The following is a 20,595-nucleotide window of genomic DNA, read 5'->3' as shown; positions in this document are numbered from 1 at the left end:
CTACAAATGGTTGCAGTTGATCCTGTAGGATGACAGCTGCCTGATGTAGCTCACAGGCATGAGATTTTGTGAACCTTTTGGAGGCATTCGTTGGAGGAAAGAGAGTTCGTGATTTCTCCTTATATAACTTAATTTATTTTTTCAGGGATGATTCCATACTTGCTTTGCCTCCAAAAATGTCCCCCTAAATCCCACTTAAAAATGAGGTTGGCACAAGTACGTTTTCCTATAGGCAATTTATTTTGCTCTGTCCGTTCATTTATACCTTCCCTTAATCTCTCTTGCATAAGCAGACCATCAACTTAGTGATATCAGTGTGTGCCAGAAGATTTGATGACACAGTGTTCACATTATTTTTTTAGTTAGGCAAAATGTTTTGGTCTGTACCTAGTGAAAGCCAGTGTGCACTAGAATAGAAGGTGCAGAATGAAATGCAACTTGCTGGTTTTACATAATACTTTTGGTACACTTCTGGTGAGTAGGAAAGTCCATCCTAACCAACATACCCAAACACCCTTTACCTTCCAGCAGAAGTTGGATGATGTTTGGAGTACTTTTTACTTGGATGAAATGGCCCCTCACTCATGTTTTCTTAAGCTGATTTAAATGATATTCCATTCCATGTCATTAAACTTTAGCAAATGTTCAAATGAAGCATCAGTTTGGTTTTAAGTGCTTAGAAATACTAAAGGATAGCTTCCCCTCCTTCTCTTTCCAAATTCGTTTTTTTTTTTGGGGGTGGGAAGGTGGTGATGGTTTGCACGATTTCTCACATGTGTTGTATTATATAAGCTGTATGCTTGAAGATTTTGATTCTGAGCTGTTTATCAAGGTCCTAATGCCTGTGTATGGCTTTAACCATGTGAGTGTTGTGCTTCGATTTACTTGGGTAAGTTTCTGCCAAGCTGTGCACTTTGAGTTGCGCTAGTGGATCACAGCCTGCAAGACCTAGTCCTGATGAAAGCAGCCTTCCTTTTTACTCCTGGCTTTTCTTTCTGCTGTTTGGAACTGCTGCCTTTGATCTTTGTTTCAGTGACTCAGTACTTGCTTTGAGAAACACTCTGTAGTCCAGAACGTTTCCCTAATTATTCCAAATTCACAAGTCCCGTTAGTGGGGTGAATAAATGAGGCAGACTGGAAAGTCTAGGAACTGACACACTTCTCTGGAGAACCACTGCCTGCATGGCTGACAGTGGGACCCCTGGGATGAGCTCCCTCCAGATACTGAATGGTTTTCATGACTATTGTCCACCTCTCCCCCCACCCCCCCCCACCCCCCCCCCCATCTCTAGACTAACCAGTCTACCCAAAATTTAGATTCTATTGGAAGGAAGAATTAAAGCACACCCCCACCTTGCAGTCTTCCTGTTAAAATGCATTTTTCAGAGCCCCATGCTAATCATATTGCAGATGTGCCCAGTGTAATGGGTAGAGACGTCAGCAGAGGGTTTGATCCTGCTGGGCACTGAGACTAGCTGTGTGTCTGTCGGTGTGTTGTTTATAGGTAGAGTTACTGGGAGCTCCACCTCCTCACAGCCCCGGGCACCAGGCACTGCCCTGAGGAGGAGGCTGGGCCACAGGCCCACAAGTGGGCCTGCCTCACTAGGGCTCATGGCTGGGCTGTGAGGAGACGGAGATGGAGGTGATAGAGGACAGGGGACCCCGGCCTTGGGTACCGCTCTGTGCAGAGCAAAGCCCCTCATAGCTGGGTTTGGTCTGTCCCTTGGGAATTGACCTTCTGTGTCTTGCAGTCCATGTGAGGTGATTTCCAAACATTTTCTGTTAAGCGTTTTGAGCATATGATAGGAAACAGAAGAACTGATGAGGTCACAGCAGGCTGTGTGACATTGTGTTTGCTGGTGGGAGCCCTGGCTGCATGGGGCAGTCTGCCTGCTGCAAGTGCGGACCAGTCACTGGTGCCTCTGGCTCACCTCCTGGGAAAGGCAGAGAGGAAAGGCTGTCCTGGCCCTGTCTGGGAAGTAACTGAGAGACATAAAACAACTCACCTGGGGCTGAGCAGGAAATCAAATGCAAATGCAGCTTCTTTGGCTCCAAGTTCACGTCTTCATGCCACGCTGCTTCTTCTAACATGGTTGTCAATATGAGAGGAACAGCATGCTCCATACCACCCACTCCCCCAGAGGACTGTGCAGAGTGATGCCCTGCTGCTGGTGTGATTGTGCTTTTCTCTGCATCCCAGCCGCCATGGCCTTGTTGGTAAAATGGCTGCAAAATACTGCACAGCCTCAGTTGCAATTCACCGCAGTTGGTGTAGTCACAGGTGGCTGCGTGAGGTATGCGGCACCGGAGAACCTGGGCCCTGAAGCAATACGAGTCCCGTGTAGCGTGTATCAAGAGGCGTGACCATGTCTGTGTCAGAGTGCTTGATGTCTATGTCAGGATTTCATAGTGAAATGAGCAGGAATTTGTTTAAATCAGTATCACACAGTTTTGACTGGATAGCTGTTGCATGTGTTTTCCTTGCCTGGCTCACCCATTTCAAGACTCTTTGAAGATCTGGCACTGCTTCAAATGCAAGCACTTCACAGTTATAGAGCAGGGAATGGCAACGCAACATCAGCGTACCAACGTGGCCTACTTTAGCTCTTGCCCATTTTAATATGGAAGTGCATTCAGAGGGCTTACAAACGAGACCTGAAACACGCTGCATAGTCCTCATTAGTCCTTCAGGGTGTCATTTCCAGTGGCTTTGTACAGACGTGAGCATAAACAGAACTACAAATAGCTGCAATTTACAGGTAAAATTAAGAGCAAAAAATTTCCCTCTTGAAAATTGGTATTACAGAGCCAGAGCAGTGAAGGCTCTAAATGTTTGTTTTGCATATTGACTGTATAAAGCTACCATAAATACAGGGTTGGTTAAAACTATCTTTGTGAAGATTTTCCCAGCCAATTGTAAAGGAAGCCTGATCTTGTAGGCTGCAATACTTGTTATGAAGCGGGCTCTGCCTGCAAATGAATGAAGCAGAAGTCTTCTCCTTTGCTGTGGCCAAGCATGTAGGCATGGTGGTCTGCAGAGCACCTTGTCTGAGTGCCCGGGCTGCTTGTGCAGGAGCACCACTCAGGCAGGGTTCGTACTGCCCGGAGTAGGGAGTGCTGTTCGTTTGCCTCTCGCTGCTGTTCTAACCTGGCTGCATAGGAACCTATAAGCATAGAGACACAGTGCTGAGTTAGAGAATTCAAATGGTAAAAGATCAGGAAATTAAATTCTGTTTCTCATGAAAGCTCTGTATAGTTAATATGTATTTTGGCTTGAAAGAGTCCTGCCCTTTAGTGTGGATGGTGTAGAGCCAAAATAGACTACGTGAGCTGATTAGACAACCTGACTGTACAGACTGTAGCACTGGTGCCAGAGGTAGCTGTGTAGCTTTGTATACCAAAAAATCTGCAGCCCGATGAGTGTTTTGCAGAAAGCAAATGTGTTTGTGCATGCATGATGTTCAAAACCCCAGTGCATCTTGTTGCTAGCATTGCCAGCTGAGCTCTCCAAAATGGCCTTGGGAACTGAAGAAGATAAACGCTACAGAGGCGCAGGCCCTCCCTGCCCTTGATCAGCAGCAGCTCTGCAGTAGGAATAGTTCCTGCCTCTGTAGTTAGTGAGAGCTATGCCTCTGTGCTCTTCTTTTTCATATTCACAGTTAAATTTCATCTGTAGGCTTATGGCACTGATTTTAATTGAAATGTGTAAAGAAATATACAGTTAATTGCATATTTAAATTACAATGCTGGACGTGCATTTTGTAATAGATGCAGTTATTGCCCTTGTTTCTTTCATCTGCATGCATTACAGTCATAACATTGAAATGTTATATATATTTCTAGATGTAACCATAAAATAGATGCATTTTTCATGTTATTTTAATGTGCGATTCTCTAAGTTCATATGTATATTATTTAGTTCTTTTTATCTCATTTGAATAGTTTTGACAGGAAATTGTGGACCATAAATACCTCTGTTTCATTTTTAAATAATTATAAATAATTAAGCCACGTTCATTCTTTTTGATGGTTCTGGATTCACCTCTGCAGACCTGTCAGTGGTATTATTTTGATAAATCAGATTTCTTCATACCATCTCAGGCACTTAATTTTTTAAAGGTTTACCTGTAGGGCAGCTTATGATGCTAGACTGTAACCTCTGTGCACACAGCAGTATCTTCTGTTATTTTTTAAATAAAGAAAAACAGCTATTTCACATTTGATAGTAATAAACTAGCTAAAAACCCATCCGCCAAGTTCTTCTCTGCTAAACAAAAGTCCCCAAGCTAATTTCTAAGACTGTCCTATATTTGGCTGAAACAAGGCTGGAGAAGTTCAGTGTAGAGGGCAGTCTTTCATTTTTAATGGGAAGTCAGAAGCGTATAAAAATAGCTTTATGGATGGAGTTCTTATTTAACTCTAGTTTTTCCAGTAGAGACACACATTATGGTGTAGATCGCTTCTTTTTTCCAGTGTATTAGTCACCACACATTTGTTCGATTATCTGCCACAGGGATCACCACCACCACCACCACTCCCCACCCCCTGTTCAAAATGTTCCATCTACATTAGCAATTGTGTATTGTTTCCAAAGAGCTCAGAGTCCCAAGAGTTGTTAGTGGCCTTACCGTCTTACAGAGCAGAAATAATGAAGACAACCCTTTCCCCTCTAAGGTTACGAAATTATAAACGCAACCTTTTTTCCTTTCCTAAGAGTATGAAACCACGCCTAATGATCTTGGAGACACCACAAATAACAGTAATCAAATCACTTCTACGGATGTTTCCAACAAAGAGAATGAAGATAGCATCACTGTAAGTATATACATTGTTTCCTGATCTGTAATCTTGGCGGACTTTCTGGCTATACAACTCAAAAAATTGCAGAGATTGTAATAGGACCCTGAGCTACCAGCACACCGAAGGAAAAAAAAAGAAAATCCATGCTCCCCCTCTTGTCCTTCCGCCAATTTTTGAAGGAGTGAATCAATTTTCAGTCCAAGCAAAGTCGTTAATTATTTTGTTTCATGCTTTTCCAAACGACTACCTGCAATTCTTTAGCCTAAGACTTCGCTTCTAATTTTAGCCAAAGAGAGCAACTCTTTATTTACAAAATGAAGATATCCAAGCTAATTTGAAGGTTGTTGTTGGAATTCCAGTCCTGGAATCAGCTGCAATGAACTTTCAAATTCTGATTGTATGTCTTTAAAACATGATTTAATGTAGGTTTTTAATAAAATAATTTGCAGTAGTTTTTAGTATAAGTAGCTGAATTGGTGGGCCTCCTCCTTTGCTGCCTTGCCTCTCACGCTGTCCTGAACTGAATTGTTGGAAACTGGTAGTGGGTGGCTAGCCTGGTTGATACTGCAGCCTCCCCCCATCAGTGACTCTGTAAAGCAGCAGTCAGTGGAGACCATGTGCGTTCATGAGCTGGAGAGTAGACTGTGAGTTGGGGCACTGTGCTAAAAACTGGGAGGATCCCAGGCAGTCTTATCTCATCTGATAACAATCATTGAACAGCTGAGATTGGAAGGGACCTCTGGAAATCCTCTGGTCCAATCCCCGCTGCTTAAAGCAGGGCCAGAATGATTGCTCAGGGTTGTGTCCGCTCTGGTTCTGATATCTCCAGGGACGAAGACTCCACAGCCGCTCTGGGCAATCTGTACCAGTGTTCAAGCACCCTCACAGTAAAAATTTTTTTCCTGTGTGCTTTTATGTGGAAGGGAAAGGGGTTATGTGCACTCCCTCCCACCTGCCTTGAATGTGTAGGATGTTGAAAAAGTTGTTCTCAGAGGTGTCTGAATCTCTGTTCTCTGCAGGATAGAAGAAACCTCAACAAGTGGCTGTTTTCTGTAATCTTTGATCTGAGTGCAAATGTTTCCCAGTTGAAATGAATCTCTTTACCTAACTGGGTTAATCTGAACGTATGCTAAATGTCTTTGAAGGGAGTTCATGAGAACAAAACAAGCAGATCTGTTTGTGTCCTCTTTTTTTAGGTGTATGTTGTGGTGGGAATTGCAGCACTGGTGTGCACTGGCTTAGTAATAATGCTCATTATTCTGAAGTTTGGAAGGCACTCTAAGTTTGGGATGAAAGGTAAGCAGGGTTGTTTTTACTTTTGTCCATAATTGTTGTGGGTTGTATGAGCTGAACTACAGGCTTCTGCGCAGAGAACAGTCAAAATAACTAGACTGAATGCCATCACTTTTAGTGCTTTGTTTATTCATCAGGTAAGTCAGGGCAGAGGCAGATGTAGACAGAGTGTAGAATTTTGGATCAAACTCATCTACTTCTTTTTTTTTTCTTATGAAAAATCCCATTTCTCTCCCTTCTGCTGCAAAGCCCCTGGGACACTTCCTGGAGTAAAATTTTACTTGAGTCAGTGTAGGTAGAAAGAAGGTAAGAAAGGAAATTTATTCTGGTAGAAGTTTGATTGCAACAATTTGACAAGAATCTATGCTGTATGGAAGAGGTACTACAGACCATAATACAAATGTCACACTAAGGTGAAAGATTCAAGGGGACACAATGGCAAGGGCAGAAGGTGCATTTGCAGTGGATCCTGTCGTACTGGTGCGTTCTGACAGATGCATTTTCTTGAGCTTCTGTGTGTATCTTTGTAAGTAGCAGCTGGAGAAAGTGGCAAGTGCTTATGTCCCTGTGGAAGGAGGAAATCTTGCCCCTTCCATTTATTCATTCATTTATTTTACAGGCAGAGGGAGGTATGTGTAACATGGAGGTACATGCAACAACTCCATCACCATGTTATTTTGCTGATATCGTCAGTCTGTGTCTGGTGATGTGAGGGAAATTGTATTAAAAGAAAAACAGAAAAAGGCTTGCTCTCTTCTTGGGAGGACTAGAAGGTGCTTTGCTGTCTGCTAAAGGAGATGAGCTCTTGTCCTTAAGATACGTAGTTGAGTGTCTGTGGAGAGAGTGGTAAATAATCTTTTGGTAGGCTCCTGTTACCTGCATGTCCTTCCTCTCAGCTGTGCTTATGATGTAGTACCACATAGATGTATATTTTGGTAACCCTTACTTGCTCTTGACAAGTGGTTTTTTTCAGAGATACCTACTGTATGTTTTGTGTTTCTATATTTTGTTTAGAGGAGAGTTCCTGCAACAAATGAAATTTGAGTGGAGCAGAAATGTAGTCCATGCAGATTAGCTTGCTGGGACGGGAACCTTTTCTCTCACCTCCTTCTGATATGACATAGTATCTGCTCTTTGGGGTAGCATTAAAAGAGGGCAGTCGTTGTGAGATATCCTGCATAGCAACACAGAACCAGCAGGATACAGCTGAAGAGTTTTGGCCAAAGACTAGAAGAAACTTTCTGTGACTGAACAACAGTTCAGCCTAAATTTTATTTGTGTCTGAAGCTTTCTGAATTGCATTTAGAGAGCTGAAGTAGGTGGAAGCTAAATGAGAGCAACTGTGGAAATGTCTGATGTTAGCTCCTTAAAGCTGACTGCTTGTTAGATTTTTCAAAATTTGCATTACATATTTCAACATGACATTACTGGAGGAACTAGGAAGTAAACTGGACCCTGAGGGAGAGTGCACGAAATTTTATTTTGTGTAGTATCAAGTTACCTTCCAGGAATCTCTTTACATGGTGGTTGTTTTTTAGTAACTTCAGGTACAACTTTTCTCACAAAAGTAATGCTCTTGCATGATCAGTAAGTTTGGCCTCAACAGTTTTTAGTTGCAGAATTGTCCACGTAGATCATATTTTAGTAAGGATACACTTCTGGGGAAATTACTATATGAATTATGAAAAGGCAGCAGCCTCATATATGGTGTTTATTTTATTCTTTAAATTTGACCAGTGATGGTAAGAAAAATCAGTAAAATGAGTTCACATTTCAGGTACACACCTTCAAAAACTAACCACAAGCATGGTATTTGTGGTAATGGTGAAATGTCACTCTGAGCTACAAACAATCTTCGAGTGTTTCATTAGAAAGGAGTGACCTTCATTTGTCCCTGAATTGAACCTCAGACTTCTCCAAAGTTTGCATTCACACCTGAGCTCCACAGTCTGGATCTATCTATAGTCCAAAGTCCCAGAAACACTCTCTCCATTTATCATCATCAGTATTATTGAAATTATCTTAAAGCAATATTTAAACACCTGATATTAGAACACCGTATTGATATGTAACACCCAGACTAATAATAAAATATTACCTGCTATGAAAAGTCTGCAGCATAAGTATGTATTGAGAATTCATAAATGAATATAAACAACCTTGGGTATTTGAGCATGAGGAAAATAAGGCAAAGATGAAGAGAACTTTTTTCCAGTCAGTATTGATCAGTACACATTTAAAATATGTATCTTGGAAATTCTGAATAAAAGGTTCAAGCCAGCTACCTGTGAACTCCTTGAGTCATTTGCCATTGAATTCAGTGACAGCAAAATTAGTCCCAACTTAGCATACAGACATCATGTTATAATTCATGGTTTAATAAATAGTCTTAGTAGGGAAGTAAGAAGTAATAAAATATCCAGGTTGCCATTGAATATATTTATAAAACAAGATATAAAAATCTTCTTTTCAAATCTTCCCCAAAATATTAATGAATATTTTGCATTCATAAGAAGGAACTTCCTGCATTACATCAGGCAGAAATGCACAAAAGGCTGTGCTTCATTTTTCTGCTATCTTGTGATAACATGACGCACTCACCTCAGACACCCTGTCATTAAACATCTCCCTACCCTGCTTCAGAAACCAGTTTGGAAAAAACAAAACAGTCACTCAATAAGTGGAGCAAGTCAGACTGGCACTCAGTGGTATTTTTCATGTAACCATGTACTAAGAGGGAAAAAATGTTCCACTGGAAATCAGGAAAAGAAATATGTAAATGTGCAGTCATCACTGTGTGCCCAGTAGGAAACGCCTTTATGTAAGGGGTGAAATTTTCACCCAATCTAGGTTCACAACAGGCATCTGCAGTTCCCTGAAGCCATTGTTTTATGCCTCATATTTTAAAATGCCAGTTCAGTTCATCCCATCTTTTGCATGGGCGTCCTCTGCCTGTTTCTTAGACTGTGTCCTTGCGGAGTCCTTCTGCAATTAAAGATATTGAGCATGGTTGGAGTCTGGGACTGACAGTGATAGTGCCCCCGGAAAGACATGTGGAGCAGGTGGTTGTATCTGAGCTTTGCTGCATGAGAGCCGCCCATACCTGGAAACACTTCACATGCTGAAGAGCCACAGAGACTACCACAGAGCTCACATGCCCCGTTGTCTTCTTTCCTTTACTGTAATGAGCAGAAAGGAGTCCAGTTTATGTGATAAGGAGCACCAAGTCCTCTTGTGCTTCCAGTAGATTGGCAGTACTGATCAACCTCTTATCAAGATCTCTTGAAGAGCTGTATCAAAATAACTTACCCTTTATTTTGACTTCTCTTTTCATTTTATGCATCTAAGGTGAGGGGAGAACTTGGGCTATGTTACCTTTCTAAATTGTAGTAATAGAGTGGTTTTGCAGGTAATGAAGACAAGTAAAGCACACATTCACCGCCAGTAACAAAATGAAAACATTTTGTTTGTGATGTTCTGGATTCTGGTTGAAGCTGGGTTGCACCATACAAGGCAATTATGTTAATTCTTGCCTTGCTTCTTTTCACTCTGTCTTTTAGAGCTAGGGAAAATAGGTTCTGATGATTAACTTCTGGAGCAGTATTAGCACAGAGCTGGTCGGTGATCTGTGCTAGAAGAGACTTAAAATAGGGTTAGTAAAAAAAAGAAAAGCCTGTTATTTCTACTCTGTGGATAAGCTCTCATGTTGTGCTAGACTTCCAGACTTCCATTGCAAAATTCATCAGAGTAACTGGTGAAACATAATTCTCTCTATTCCTCTGCTTGAGTACATTTTAAGCACCTCCTTATACAGGGTCTGTTGATAACAGCTTTGTGTGAAAAGCTGCTTTTGGTTGCTTGAATCTGGAGGTGAGGTTTTTACACCCTTGCAAGATGCTGCAGTATAAATGGTGAAAGCTTCAGTTAATTTCTTAAATGTATTCATTAAGATTTGTGGGTTGCTCTTACAAAACACCTTGGCTTGCTTGCTTGCTGGAGGATGTGAAAGTGCTTATGGTGGGAATTCACTGAAGGCTGCCAAGACAGCTTTTATCATTTTCTATGTATTTCTGACCCATCTAACCAGCTTATGAAACTGAAAAATAAACAGGGAACGGGAGTAGAGAGGGCAGGGGCAGGTCTGTGAACTCCCTGAGAGGATTTGTGGAAGAAGAATTCTAGTTGTGCTTTATTCTACCTCCTGTGTTGAAAAATAAATATAAATAAAGAATTAGTTGCAATATAACCAACCTGATACACAGTGCAAAAGTTAATACAGCAGCATGCCACTAAGCATGAATGGAAATATGGAGGAAAGTGATGGAAGATGAATCAGTGGATAAATTTTGAAGTAGCATAATTCAGTTAAAAGGGTGAAAGCATGTTTGCTGATTTGAACTGTAGTAAATTTTAGGACAGGGTATCCCTACTCGAGCAACAAGACAATATCCTCAATGCTTCTTGCTTGCTAGGAAAGCTGGAAGTGGATGGTTATGGACAAGACTATTATCACTGCTTCTTTACTGTAGAGATAAACAGAGTTTCTGTAGGTTTTACCAAAACGAGAAAGGAGAGGGAACCCATTCCTCCCCAAAGAAGCCCCTTCTGTCTTTTAAGAAGCTAACAAATAGAGTCTGACGGAAGTAGAGGGAAATATATTTGTGCTTGATCCCTTTGGGATAAGAGGGGTTTTTTTGAATGTTTGTGTGAAGTTTTTGTCACTGTTTTGAGCTGAGTGCAGTAGTGCAAAAGTAAGGGAACAAACTGAGCCTGAAGTTCCCCTGATACTTAGGCAGCGCCAGCTACCTTCTCATGTCTGTGAGCTTGGGTGTCACACTTTGAAAGGTGCTGCTTCTCCAAGTGCCCTCTGAACTGCCTACTATGTCTAAACATAAGTCCTGACTATGAATGCTTCACCTCTTGTGCAGACTTTCAAGTCTGTGCAGTTCAGCATACAGAAATTTGTCTTTCTCTGGTCAGGTATTGAGATCATGTGGGCTGATTTAAGAAAGAAAATAGTGTGCCTTTTAGAATGAACACCCCAAAATACAACCTTTCCTTCAAGCCCTTGCTAGCTGCTTGTCATTGTTTTTAAGTGTAAGTTTAAAATTTGGACTATTAGTCAGGATGCTGTGCTCTTTCACCAAGCTGATTAAAAGTTATGAACACACCCATGGATTTTGCCTGCCAAAGTCAAAACAGGGTATTTTCTCCTACTTCTTGATAGCTTTTTCACTCAAGTGACTTCTGTAACTTCTGTGCTGAGCCGTGAACATCCTTGAAAACTTTTTAATTAAAAACATTGGTTATTCTAACAGGAGCACATTCATAGTTGTGGAATATTTTTTCTTTTGTGTGTCATTCACTATATTGTTTTTGCTTGTAAACTCTTGTACATTTTAAGCTTCGGTCGAAAAGACAGTACAGGAGAGGGCAGCTTAGAACTTGTCTTCAATTCCAGCATATTTCTCAGTTGTCCCGCAGTATTTTACTTTGGGTAAGAAACACTGTACAACTGCATTATAAAAGCTTCCTTACAAAGCAATATAGTCATTCTGACTCAATGCATTCATGATGACTTAAAGTCATAGCCTTCATTTACCCAAGTAATCATATTTACATGACTTTAAATACAGTGCTGGCCAGGTAAGAGTGCAATGTGTTACCGTGACCATTTATTGAGTCTTTCTTATATTCTTTTGGATGCAACTTTAGAACCTGCCAGAGAAATCTTTTCTGTCTTATTTGTATGTAAGCATACAGCAAATGGTCATTGTATTCTCTACTTTAATACATTTGACTTGACTCCATGTTGTTGTGGAAGAAGGGGTGCTTGCAAAGGACTTCAGAACAAACCCTGCTTCGTTCACATTGGTGATAGAAAAATTCAGCTTTTGGAGGGCTTAAATTGATTCTAAATGAGTGGTCTGAAGTACTGATATGAGAAAAGAGAGACCTGTTGTTTGTTGTTACCTCATGTGTTATCCCATGTCTTGCTTAAGCAATTGGGCTGCTTATAGACTAGGAGAAGAATGAAATGCAGTTAGAAGAGCTTTTGCTCCTTGTAATTCTAAACTAAGTAAAACCTGCAGTTTGACAAATACGATCTAATGTTCAAATTGATCTGCAATAAGCTTGCAGTGAGGGCTTCCTGGAAAATTTTGCCTTGTTTGCCAGATAATTAAGAAGATTAGTTTGTAGCTTGGGAACGAGCTTACTGCTTGACCTTCATCAAGTCACTGAAATCCTGAACTTTTAAAGTTTTCATTTGTACCTATAGAAGTGATTTTGTGCCGTGTTGTACCTACCCAAATGCCGATTCTGTGGGCGTCAATCCTTTAATGTCTTTAGAACATTTCATTATTTAGTCAATGAGCAGAATATAAAAGAGGGATTAATTCATGTGAGTCAGTGTCGTAAGATAAGATGTAGAAAAAAAATGAATGTGCTCAAATCCACAGTATTTTTAGTGAGTAGACATGTAAAGGCAATGATGATATTGCTCATCTGAACCACATACAAGAAGCTATTTTTTGCTGTTTGACATTGGCATTCCAGTCCCTGCAGTCAAGGGCAGATCATACACATTGTCTGTCTTAGGTGCATCACTTGTGTAATGGGGGCAGTAATATTTACTTATCACATGAATATTTGGAAGGTAGAGTTGTTAATGCTTCTAAGTACCTTACTCTGAAGAAGCAAATTGTTATAAGTACCTCAAAAGATGAGAGTCCTTACTAACTGATCCATGAAAGTAATTTTGTTTAAAGGATTTCACAAAAATCTTAAAATACTTAAGTCACCATTCTCTTGTGTTCCAATAAAGAAAAGGGGTGTCTCTTACAGCATTATTTTGGGGCTGTGGCACCCTATCAGAACAAACTGTTAGGCATTTCTAGCTTTCCAGTGTTACTGTTTGTATAAAATTTGGTCTCTAGGTCTCAGCTTTCTGTTTGTCTGCTACTAGTTTTCCAGAGCCTGAGCCTGAAGTGCAAGATACAAGAGAGAAACGTAGCTCTGGTTCTATAGTAGGAACAAGCCAGCAGACAACGTGCCCTGTATATAAGAAAGGACTTAGGGAGACATCTCAAATCTGAAGCTGGAGAATTTTTAATGATGAGAAGATGCATTTGACTATGATCTCCTTTGGTTGCAAAATTCAAACTCATTGTAACGATTGAGGCAAAAAAGGAGCAACTAACTTGCTGAGAGCTTTTAATGATACAGACTACTATACTGATGGATATTATTAACACAGGAAAATTATCTGAGGCTTCATGTCTGTTACTAGTGAAATAATATGAGGAAAGCAAGTGTGAACAAGTACCTGTTGTATTCCACTCCCCCTCCCCCAAAAAGAGATATGCAAGCAGTTGATGGGATAAAGAAGTGCACATGTATGTGGTGTGCATGAAGTGAGATGAACTGGAGAACTAGGAAGATGCTTAGAGACGAAATGGAAAGAGGCTGGAGAGAAATGAGGCTAATAATGGATGCACTGGGAGTGAGGAGGGCTGAAAATCATAGGTACCAGGGTTTTACCTTGATATGGGCCGAGGCTTACAGGAATAACACAACTCCTAGATCATAGTAGTAGTGGAAGAGTTAGTTTTAAAGGTGTAAACAGCAGAGATCAAACCCTGTGTTCGGTCTACCTCTACATTTGCTTCACAAGTCCTTATTTTACAGAGCCCAGAGTTTTAGTTCCTTATGTGCAAAGCTTGAACACTTACCTGCTTTTATACAAACTTTTGCCCATACGCAGGTCATGCTGTCCTGGGAATGTGTTAGTTTATGAGGGCCAATTGTGGTTTAGCCCATGGAGAATTTTAGTGAAAAATGAGACTGGATGTAGGAGGAAATACAAGGATGACCAGAATGAGAGGTGGGAGAGGAGGTGGGTCATAATAATTAAATCTTTGCCTGTAATCAGACTGAGATCAGGCACAAAGATAGGTTGGAAGAAGTATTCATATGTGGGGAGTGAATGGGAACAAAGACAAGGAGCAAAGAATAGCAAAGCCAACCTATGTTATTTATTTATTTATTTTTATGTGGCCCCAGTTCTCCAATCCTTTAAGCACTATTTACTACAGAGCACATATGTGCTTGGTTTTGATCAACATTTGAGGAAAAGTTGAGGCTAAAAGATGCTAGAAAACTGAGGCTAAAAACCAAGCAGCTCTTAAACAGCATAGGTGGGAACATCAATAGTAGATAAATAGAAGGTATTCCTGCTAGAAATGAAGAACTGTATGATCTCCAGCTAGGAAAGAGGCTAATATGGAAGGGGCTGCCAGCAGAAGTGCTGTTAGAGTTTGCCGGTGGAGGCTGGTCCAGCTTGTACTGACTGGCCACAGAACAACTGGGGCTGGCAGGCACTCTGAGAGTGTCTAGTCCAACCCCCTGTTCAAAGCAAGGCGAGCTACTGCAGGTTGCTCAGGGCTTTGGCCAGCTAGTATTGAATACCTTCAAGGATTGAACACCTCCAGTGTTCAATCAACCCTACAGTACAATTTTTTTTCCTTATGTTTAAATTAAATATCCTCTGTTTCAGTTTGTGCCCATTGCTGCTTGTCCCGTCACTGGACATGATGACTCATGCTTCAGAGGAACAAAAAGGGGGTACATAAAGGTGGCATGTGGACAAGACACTTTCTGAGCTGTTCTGTGTTGCCTTTGAATACTGGCTTAATTGTGAAGACAGGGAAATACTGAAGGGTTACAGTAGACCACATGCAATTTACAGTACAGCAACATCTTTTTCAGGCAAATTATCTGGCTCAGGTATGTGAACCTCAGCTGAACAACACCAATGGGGATTATGAGCATGTGTTGCTTAGGGCTTTGCTCCACTCCTTTTACAGTCCCTGTCAGATTTTATGTAAGTTTCCTTCCATATGCGTACCTCAGCTTTTAAAGATTGATGTAGGGTTCCTCCTCTGATTGAGTTGCATTGATTCCTGTTAATGACTCTGAAGTTTGAACTTTTTTTTTGCCTTTTTTCTTTTGTCCTGAAGTTGGGACAAACCCTGTGCTTGTCCTGAATAGTAGATAATTACAACTACTGTGCCTCATAAAGTTCTGGTTTTGAATGCCTCGCCATGTAAGCTACTTATCAGTTCTGCTAGCAGATGCAAGATCTTAGTACAGTTGGAGTGCTGGTTTTTGTTTTGTTCCTCTAAAAGGATTCAGTATTGAATTTTGCACAACAGGGGAAGATTCACCGTGGGCTCAGAGTCTGGCTGGCACAGAGCACTGCTGTAACTCTCCTCACAGCTGTTGTCATTCTGCTTTCTGCAATGGAGCCATGTCTTTTAAAGTAGCACAGACGGAATCACAAAAAATGAAGACTTGTTTAAGTATCTTCCAGGCACATGTATGTGTCTAAAAAAGCCCAACAAACCAAAACTGCTCAGAGATTGAATATTATTTTTAAAGTGTTCTAATCCTGTGCCTCAGAACTTTCCCCAAATCAGGCAAACTGCTTGTTCTTTCTTGCCTGATTTTGCAAAAACACACAGGAGTAGCCTTTAATCAACAGCTTCCTTTAATGCATCTGAAGATGCCTTTGTTTTGTTTGTACAGTCTCATGACATTGCACTCTTTGGATCTGAATATTTGGAAAAAGCATCAAGAACAGATTTTCTTGCCAGGTTCATGGGGTTTCTTCTTTCAGAATGAACAAGAAGTGCTGTAAAGCCATTGTTGTAGCAATGCTGTTGCTGCTTAGGAAGAAATGAGGAAGCACAGGAGTTCACAGGAATGAAGAAAAATTAAGACAAAAGGTAGCCAAGCTGCTTGAGTTTCTAGTCAAGGGAACACTTTAGGTTTTGTTCCAGTTCTGGGCAAAAGTTCAAATAAGATTGTTTTATTTGAATGAATGGGTCCTTTTTAGGTCTCTCTTTCACACACACACCCCAGTGCATGTTTATCATCTCTTAGGGTATCTCAACCCAGTAGCAGCTTTGTATATTGGCTGTTGACACAGCCCCACCAATGCAGCCCATTAATTCCCCAAGGTGTTTTCTTTATGGGTAGCTGAACACACCTTTTCCAAGTGACTCATAGCTGTTCTCAGTTGTTCTCTTCCTGGCGATACTGTACCTCCCCAGTGCTTCCTCACTGGTGCGATGAAGGTATGCCTCCGCCTCACAGTGGCCGCTGTTTTAGCCTTTCACATTTATTTACTTAAAACATTAAGGCTATATTCAGTCCTCAGCCTGGAGGTTAATCCAGTGTAAGGATCAGAATAATATATTATAAATAATGCCTTTTTTCCCCATAAAAGAGTGATGAGGTGAGATGGGAATGATATTCTCTGTTTCCAAGTAGCTTTTTGTGCTGCCCTCAAAGCCCATTTTCTCCTAACATCTGTTCTGTATCCTACATAAAAATCATAATTGTCTTTTTAAACGAGTCTTTCAATCTCTCTTTTTTGTTTTCTGCCCTGTTTTGTCCCATTTAACACTGTTCGTGCTGCCATTCCAGAAACCAGGAAGAATTGATGGCACTTGCAGTGTGGAAATGAGAAACCAGATCTGACAAAATGAGATCAGTCTTATTTCTTTGAGAATTTTTAAAGAAAAATTAAGGTGGAGTTAGGAATCTTTCTGTTTTGTTCTGTTTGATTTTTTGGAGCTTCTTAAATAAAGTGGTGGAGTGGGAGTAATGTAACAGGGTCCTTTATAATGAAGTAAAATGGACAAACCATTTAGTATCTATTATTTGTTATAGGTCAGTTTTATTCTCAGTGCTAAAGGATCATGCCACTGTTTCTTCAACTGCCTGGTTTATCTGAATGCCCTGGAGCACAAAGTGGAGCAATGCAAACATACAAGAAGTATTTCTAAAAAGTCCTTCGTGTGTCCCCGACAGATGACAAAGTATTTGTCGTGAAGCTTTGCTTCTTCCTGGCAGTTTGGCCAGCCAATCTTACTGTGGTCCTCCTCCCTCTACCAGTCTCTTTCCTTCCCACCCACTCTGTGCATTGATGGTATGATAATACAGAGCTGGCATGTCTGAGAACTCAGACCTTTTCTCTCACATCTGTTTTGGATTTTAAATGCATCATCCTCATGGAATAACAGGAGGGAATAAGATAGCCTACAGTTGTGGCACTTCACCGCAGCAGGGCACAATCTCTGCACTGCCACAACTCCCCCGCAGAGAGTACACAGAACCATCCACAGCTGGAGGAGTTCATTTGTAACCCTTGTGAGAAGCGCCTGTGTTCATGGATTTACCTCCACATGCGACAGGGCCAGCCCCAACAGGGAGATGTGCCCTATATGGCCTTGTAAAGTAGGAGAAATTTTACCTTTGATTCTGGTCAGAAGACGATGTAACTAATTCAAACTTGGAGAGTAACACTCCTTAAAAATCAGTGAATTGAGTTACAATACCCTTTCCTTCACCTGGGATCACTCAGGCACAGGAGCTGGTAGCCACAGCTGAAACATGTGTTACCAAGGGCTTCCAAGAAAGGTTTGTGGCCTAATCTCTCTGTGTTTGTTCCCTTCCAAAAAGTTGCATTTCTGTGATTTGTAGGATCAGACAACAACAGAAATGTACCTCAACGGAAATGTACCTCACAGAAATATTCCTTTTTCCACAATATTGTCTGAACCAGAATTTCCTGACATCCCTTAATTTTTTTTTGGAGAGGGCCATTGTAGTGTTCCATTCCACGACCTCTAGAGCCACACTGTTACCTGTCCTTTTCCTATGGCACGTGGGTATACGTACTAAGAGCAACCCATGTTTTAGGGCTTCAGCTGGCTCTGATGCAGTTGCTCATTTGCTGAATGACTCTCACACCCTAGCTGCTTGAGGGTCAAATTAAAACCAGTGAAATTCTGTGTTTGTGGCTACCGCCAGCTAGTTTCTGCCCATTGCTATCCACATGGAGGTTTCCCACGAGCTCTCGCAGCCCTCAGTCATTCTGAAGAGCAGTAGGTAGCCTCTTCTGCTAAATTTCTCTTTTTCTGTGCTTGTAAGTGCCGGCTTGGCCAGCTAGGCAGGTATTGTAACTGCTTCTCATGGTGTCTAAAGCTTGTGCATTGCAGCTGCTCTTGCAGTGGCCTCTCCCTGCATGCTCCAGGCAAACATTAATGTAGGCTATTCTGCTGCCATCAGAAGAAGTCATGCAACCTGCCGGTGGCACAGTAAACCCCACGTGCCCAGTAGGTGCAGGTTGTGAGCCAGGTGAACGGCACTCAGCCTGTTTCCCTACCCAGAGGCTGTGAGTTTGAGCGATACAGCTATTAAGCACGAAGGCATCACCTCTGGCACGTGAAACCTTTGGGCTGCAAAGGTATTCTGGAGAAGTGTGACTATGTGCTTGCTCTGTGCTTAAATGATCCCTCAGGCAGATACTTTTGGCCCCTGTCAGAGGCGGGGCAATAGATGTTCATTTGGTTAGACTGACATGGCTGTTCTTGTGTTCTATGCCTGCTTCACACAGGAAGGCTGGCAAGGGAGAGAAAGTTTCCATCTCTCTGTCTCTTAAGCACCCTGTTGCTTTGGTAAAGAAGAGTCTAAAATAAGTACACATGGCTTTGTTTTAGCATAATAAAAGTTTGGAATTTATTATAGTTGATTTAAGGTGCAATTCACCAATTCACAATCTGGCATGAGTGCAGAGGAACCAGAGGAAACATTCTTCCTTTTGCTCCTTGGCAAAGCAGCCTATACCTGAGTCTTGCACGTGGTGTGTCCTACAGGTCATGCAGCATGCACAGGAGGAGCATGATAGCAAACCAACAGAGAAACTGAGGAGTGTTTCTGCATTTAGGTTGCTGGACCATACTGTTCTGGGGCCACACAGAGACTTGGATAATTTGAACCCCAGCTTTTTCTTTTGGTGCATTTGGACAGTTCCTGAGCTTAGGTCAGAGTCTGTGTGTTCCTGCAGGGTCTGGAAGTGTCTGTCCAGTTGCATGGTTCAGGCCCAAACGTGCCAAATTTTAATTGTGAGGAGATGATATTCCTGGGAGAAGGACGAGACTGTCTTATTCTGCCTTCCTGTACCTTCTTTCTATGGCAGTAACCCAGCACAGTGCTGGTGTTGCCTGTGGCAGCTCTGGGATGACAGTCATACCCTCATGGTGCCAAAGGGATAGGAATTCCTTCCATGTGTTTGCAGTCTTTATGCAATTGGCTGTGACCTATCTGTGTACTTCGAAAGATGGTGATGCCACAATAGACATTCACTATTATATCACAATGACATCACCTAGCATTTAAGTGCCTAGGTGCTGCAGTGATGGTAACGTTCACAAACTCTGACTTGCCCCCAGAAGGCAGGACAACATTTTTGCTAAGTACAAGCTGTGCTTCTGCAAACAGGCACTTTGATTGCATGCAGTATAAAGCGGAGCACAGTTCGCGCTGACCACTACCTGTACAAAAATGATGTTCATGTGCGATGTTGTGTGCACCAGCTGCTTGGAACAGTGATCTCTTTGCCAGTGAGCTCTCATACTTTGTGCACACTAAATTAATTCCTGTCATTTGTTACTCACCTTTTAACTACAAGGCACAGAGCATCTAAGAGCTTCCCCATGCATCTTCCAGCTGTCCTAACTTCCAAGTTTACTTACATTTTAAATAGATACCTCAGGGTATAGCTAGTTAGATACCCTGTCTTTTTCTAACTCATTCAATTGCAGCTGACTGCTGATAACCTTTCTCCTCTCTGATAATTCTGAAAATGGGTTCAGGGCAGTGAGTAATATAGAAATGCTTTAACTGAAATGTTTTCTTTCAGTTGAACAACTTCATCGCCAGTGGTTTTTTTTTTTTTTTGCTTCAGTGTGTGGAGCAAAACCAAAGAAGAACCTCAGCTACAGCATTCAGTGTTTATTACTGTTACGTAGTCAAAGAACTGTCTTGTTAATGTTTAAAACTGAAGTAGTGTCCTTGCTAAGTGGGGGGATTTTGGCAAGGGGAGGGTGAAGTGGGCTGTATAGAATGGATGACTGGTATCTAAACATGTTGGTATGCTGATGCATCCTTCAAAAAAAAAAAAGGTCAGTGAGCCTGACTTTTTTTTACACAATGGCTCCTTTATACTACGCTGCCAGTAAATGCATGTAGATGGGAATTGGACTCATTTAGATTGATGGGGGTTAGCATTTCTTTGGGGAGAGAACTGCAGCAGGCAGAGGTCCTGCGGTTGGCTGTGTCAGCTTCTATGTGCATCGAGAAAAGTGTCTTTATAGTAACATGGGAAACTAAATCCTCCCAGAGAATAGGTGGAACTTAATATTGGCCTTTAGCTCCTCAATTAACCTTGGCACTGTAACACACTGGGCTCTGGATGAGGGAGGCATCGTGCAGTGGTTCTTAGATAGTTTCTTAAATACGGGATGGAATGTCAGTGTTTTGCTAGAGTACTGCTTCCAGCCAGCATTGCAGGGCTTAAAAAACGGTAACAGAAAAGAGCCCCAGCTAATAAGGTCTCTCCTGAACCTGCTCTGGACAAGACATGGACCAGCA

The 20,595-nt window shown here is 41.6% G+C and overlaps 1 protein-coding gene across 6 annotated transcripts in view; it reads left to right on the top strand.

Moving 5' to 3' along the window:
* NTRK2 (neurotrophic receptor tyrosine kinase 2) overlaps window positions 1–20,595 on the top strand; it is a 200,211-nt gene that overhangs the window by 51,166 nt on the left and 128,450 nt on the right. For all 6 annotated transcript variants that reach the window (XM_075078494.1, XM_075078499.1, XM_075078495.1 and 3 more), the window contains exons 10-11: window positions 4,715–4,815; window positions 5,997–6,096. In XM_075078494.1, the coding sequence (XP_074934595.1) occupies window positions 4,715–4,815; window positions 5,997–6,096 (201 nt within the window). The remainder of the gene's footprint in view (window positions 1–4,714; window positions 4,816–5,996; window positions 6,097–20,595) is intronic.

The sequence above is a fragment of the Phalacrocorax aristotelis genome, chromosome Z (assembly GCF_949628215.1).
Source record: "Phalacrocorax aristotelis chromosome Z, bGulAri2.1, whole genome shotgun sequence".
NCBI lineage: Eukaryota > Metazoa > Chordata > Aves > Suliformes > Phalacrocoracidae > Phalacrocorax > Phalacrocorax aristotelis.
Note: the sequence above shows the minus strand (reverse complement) of the source record. Positions and strands in the feature narration are given on the sequence as shown.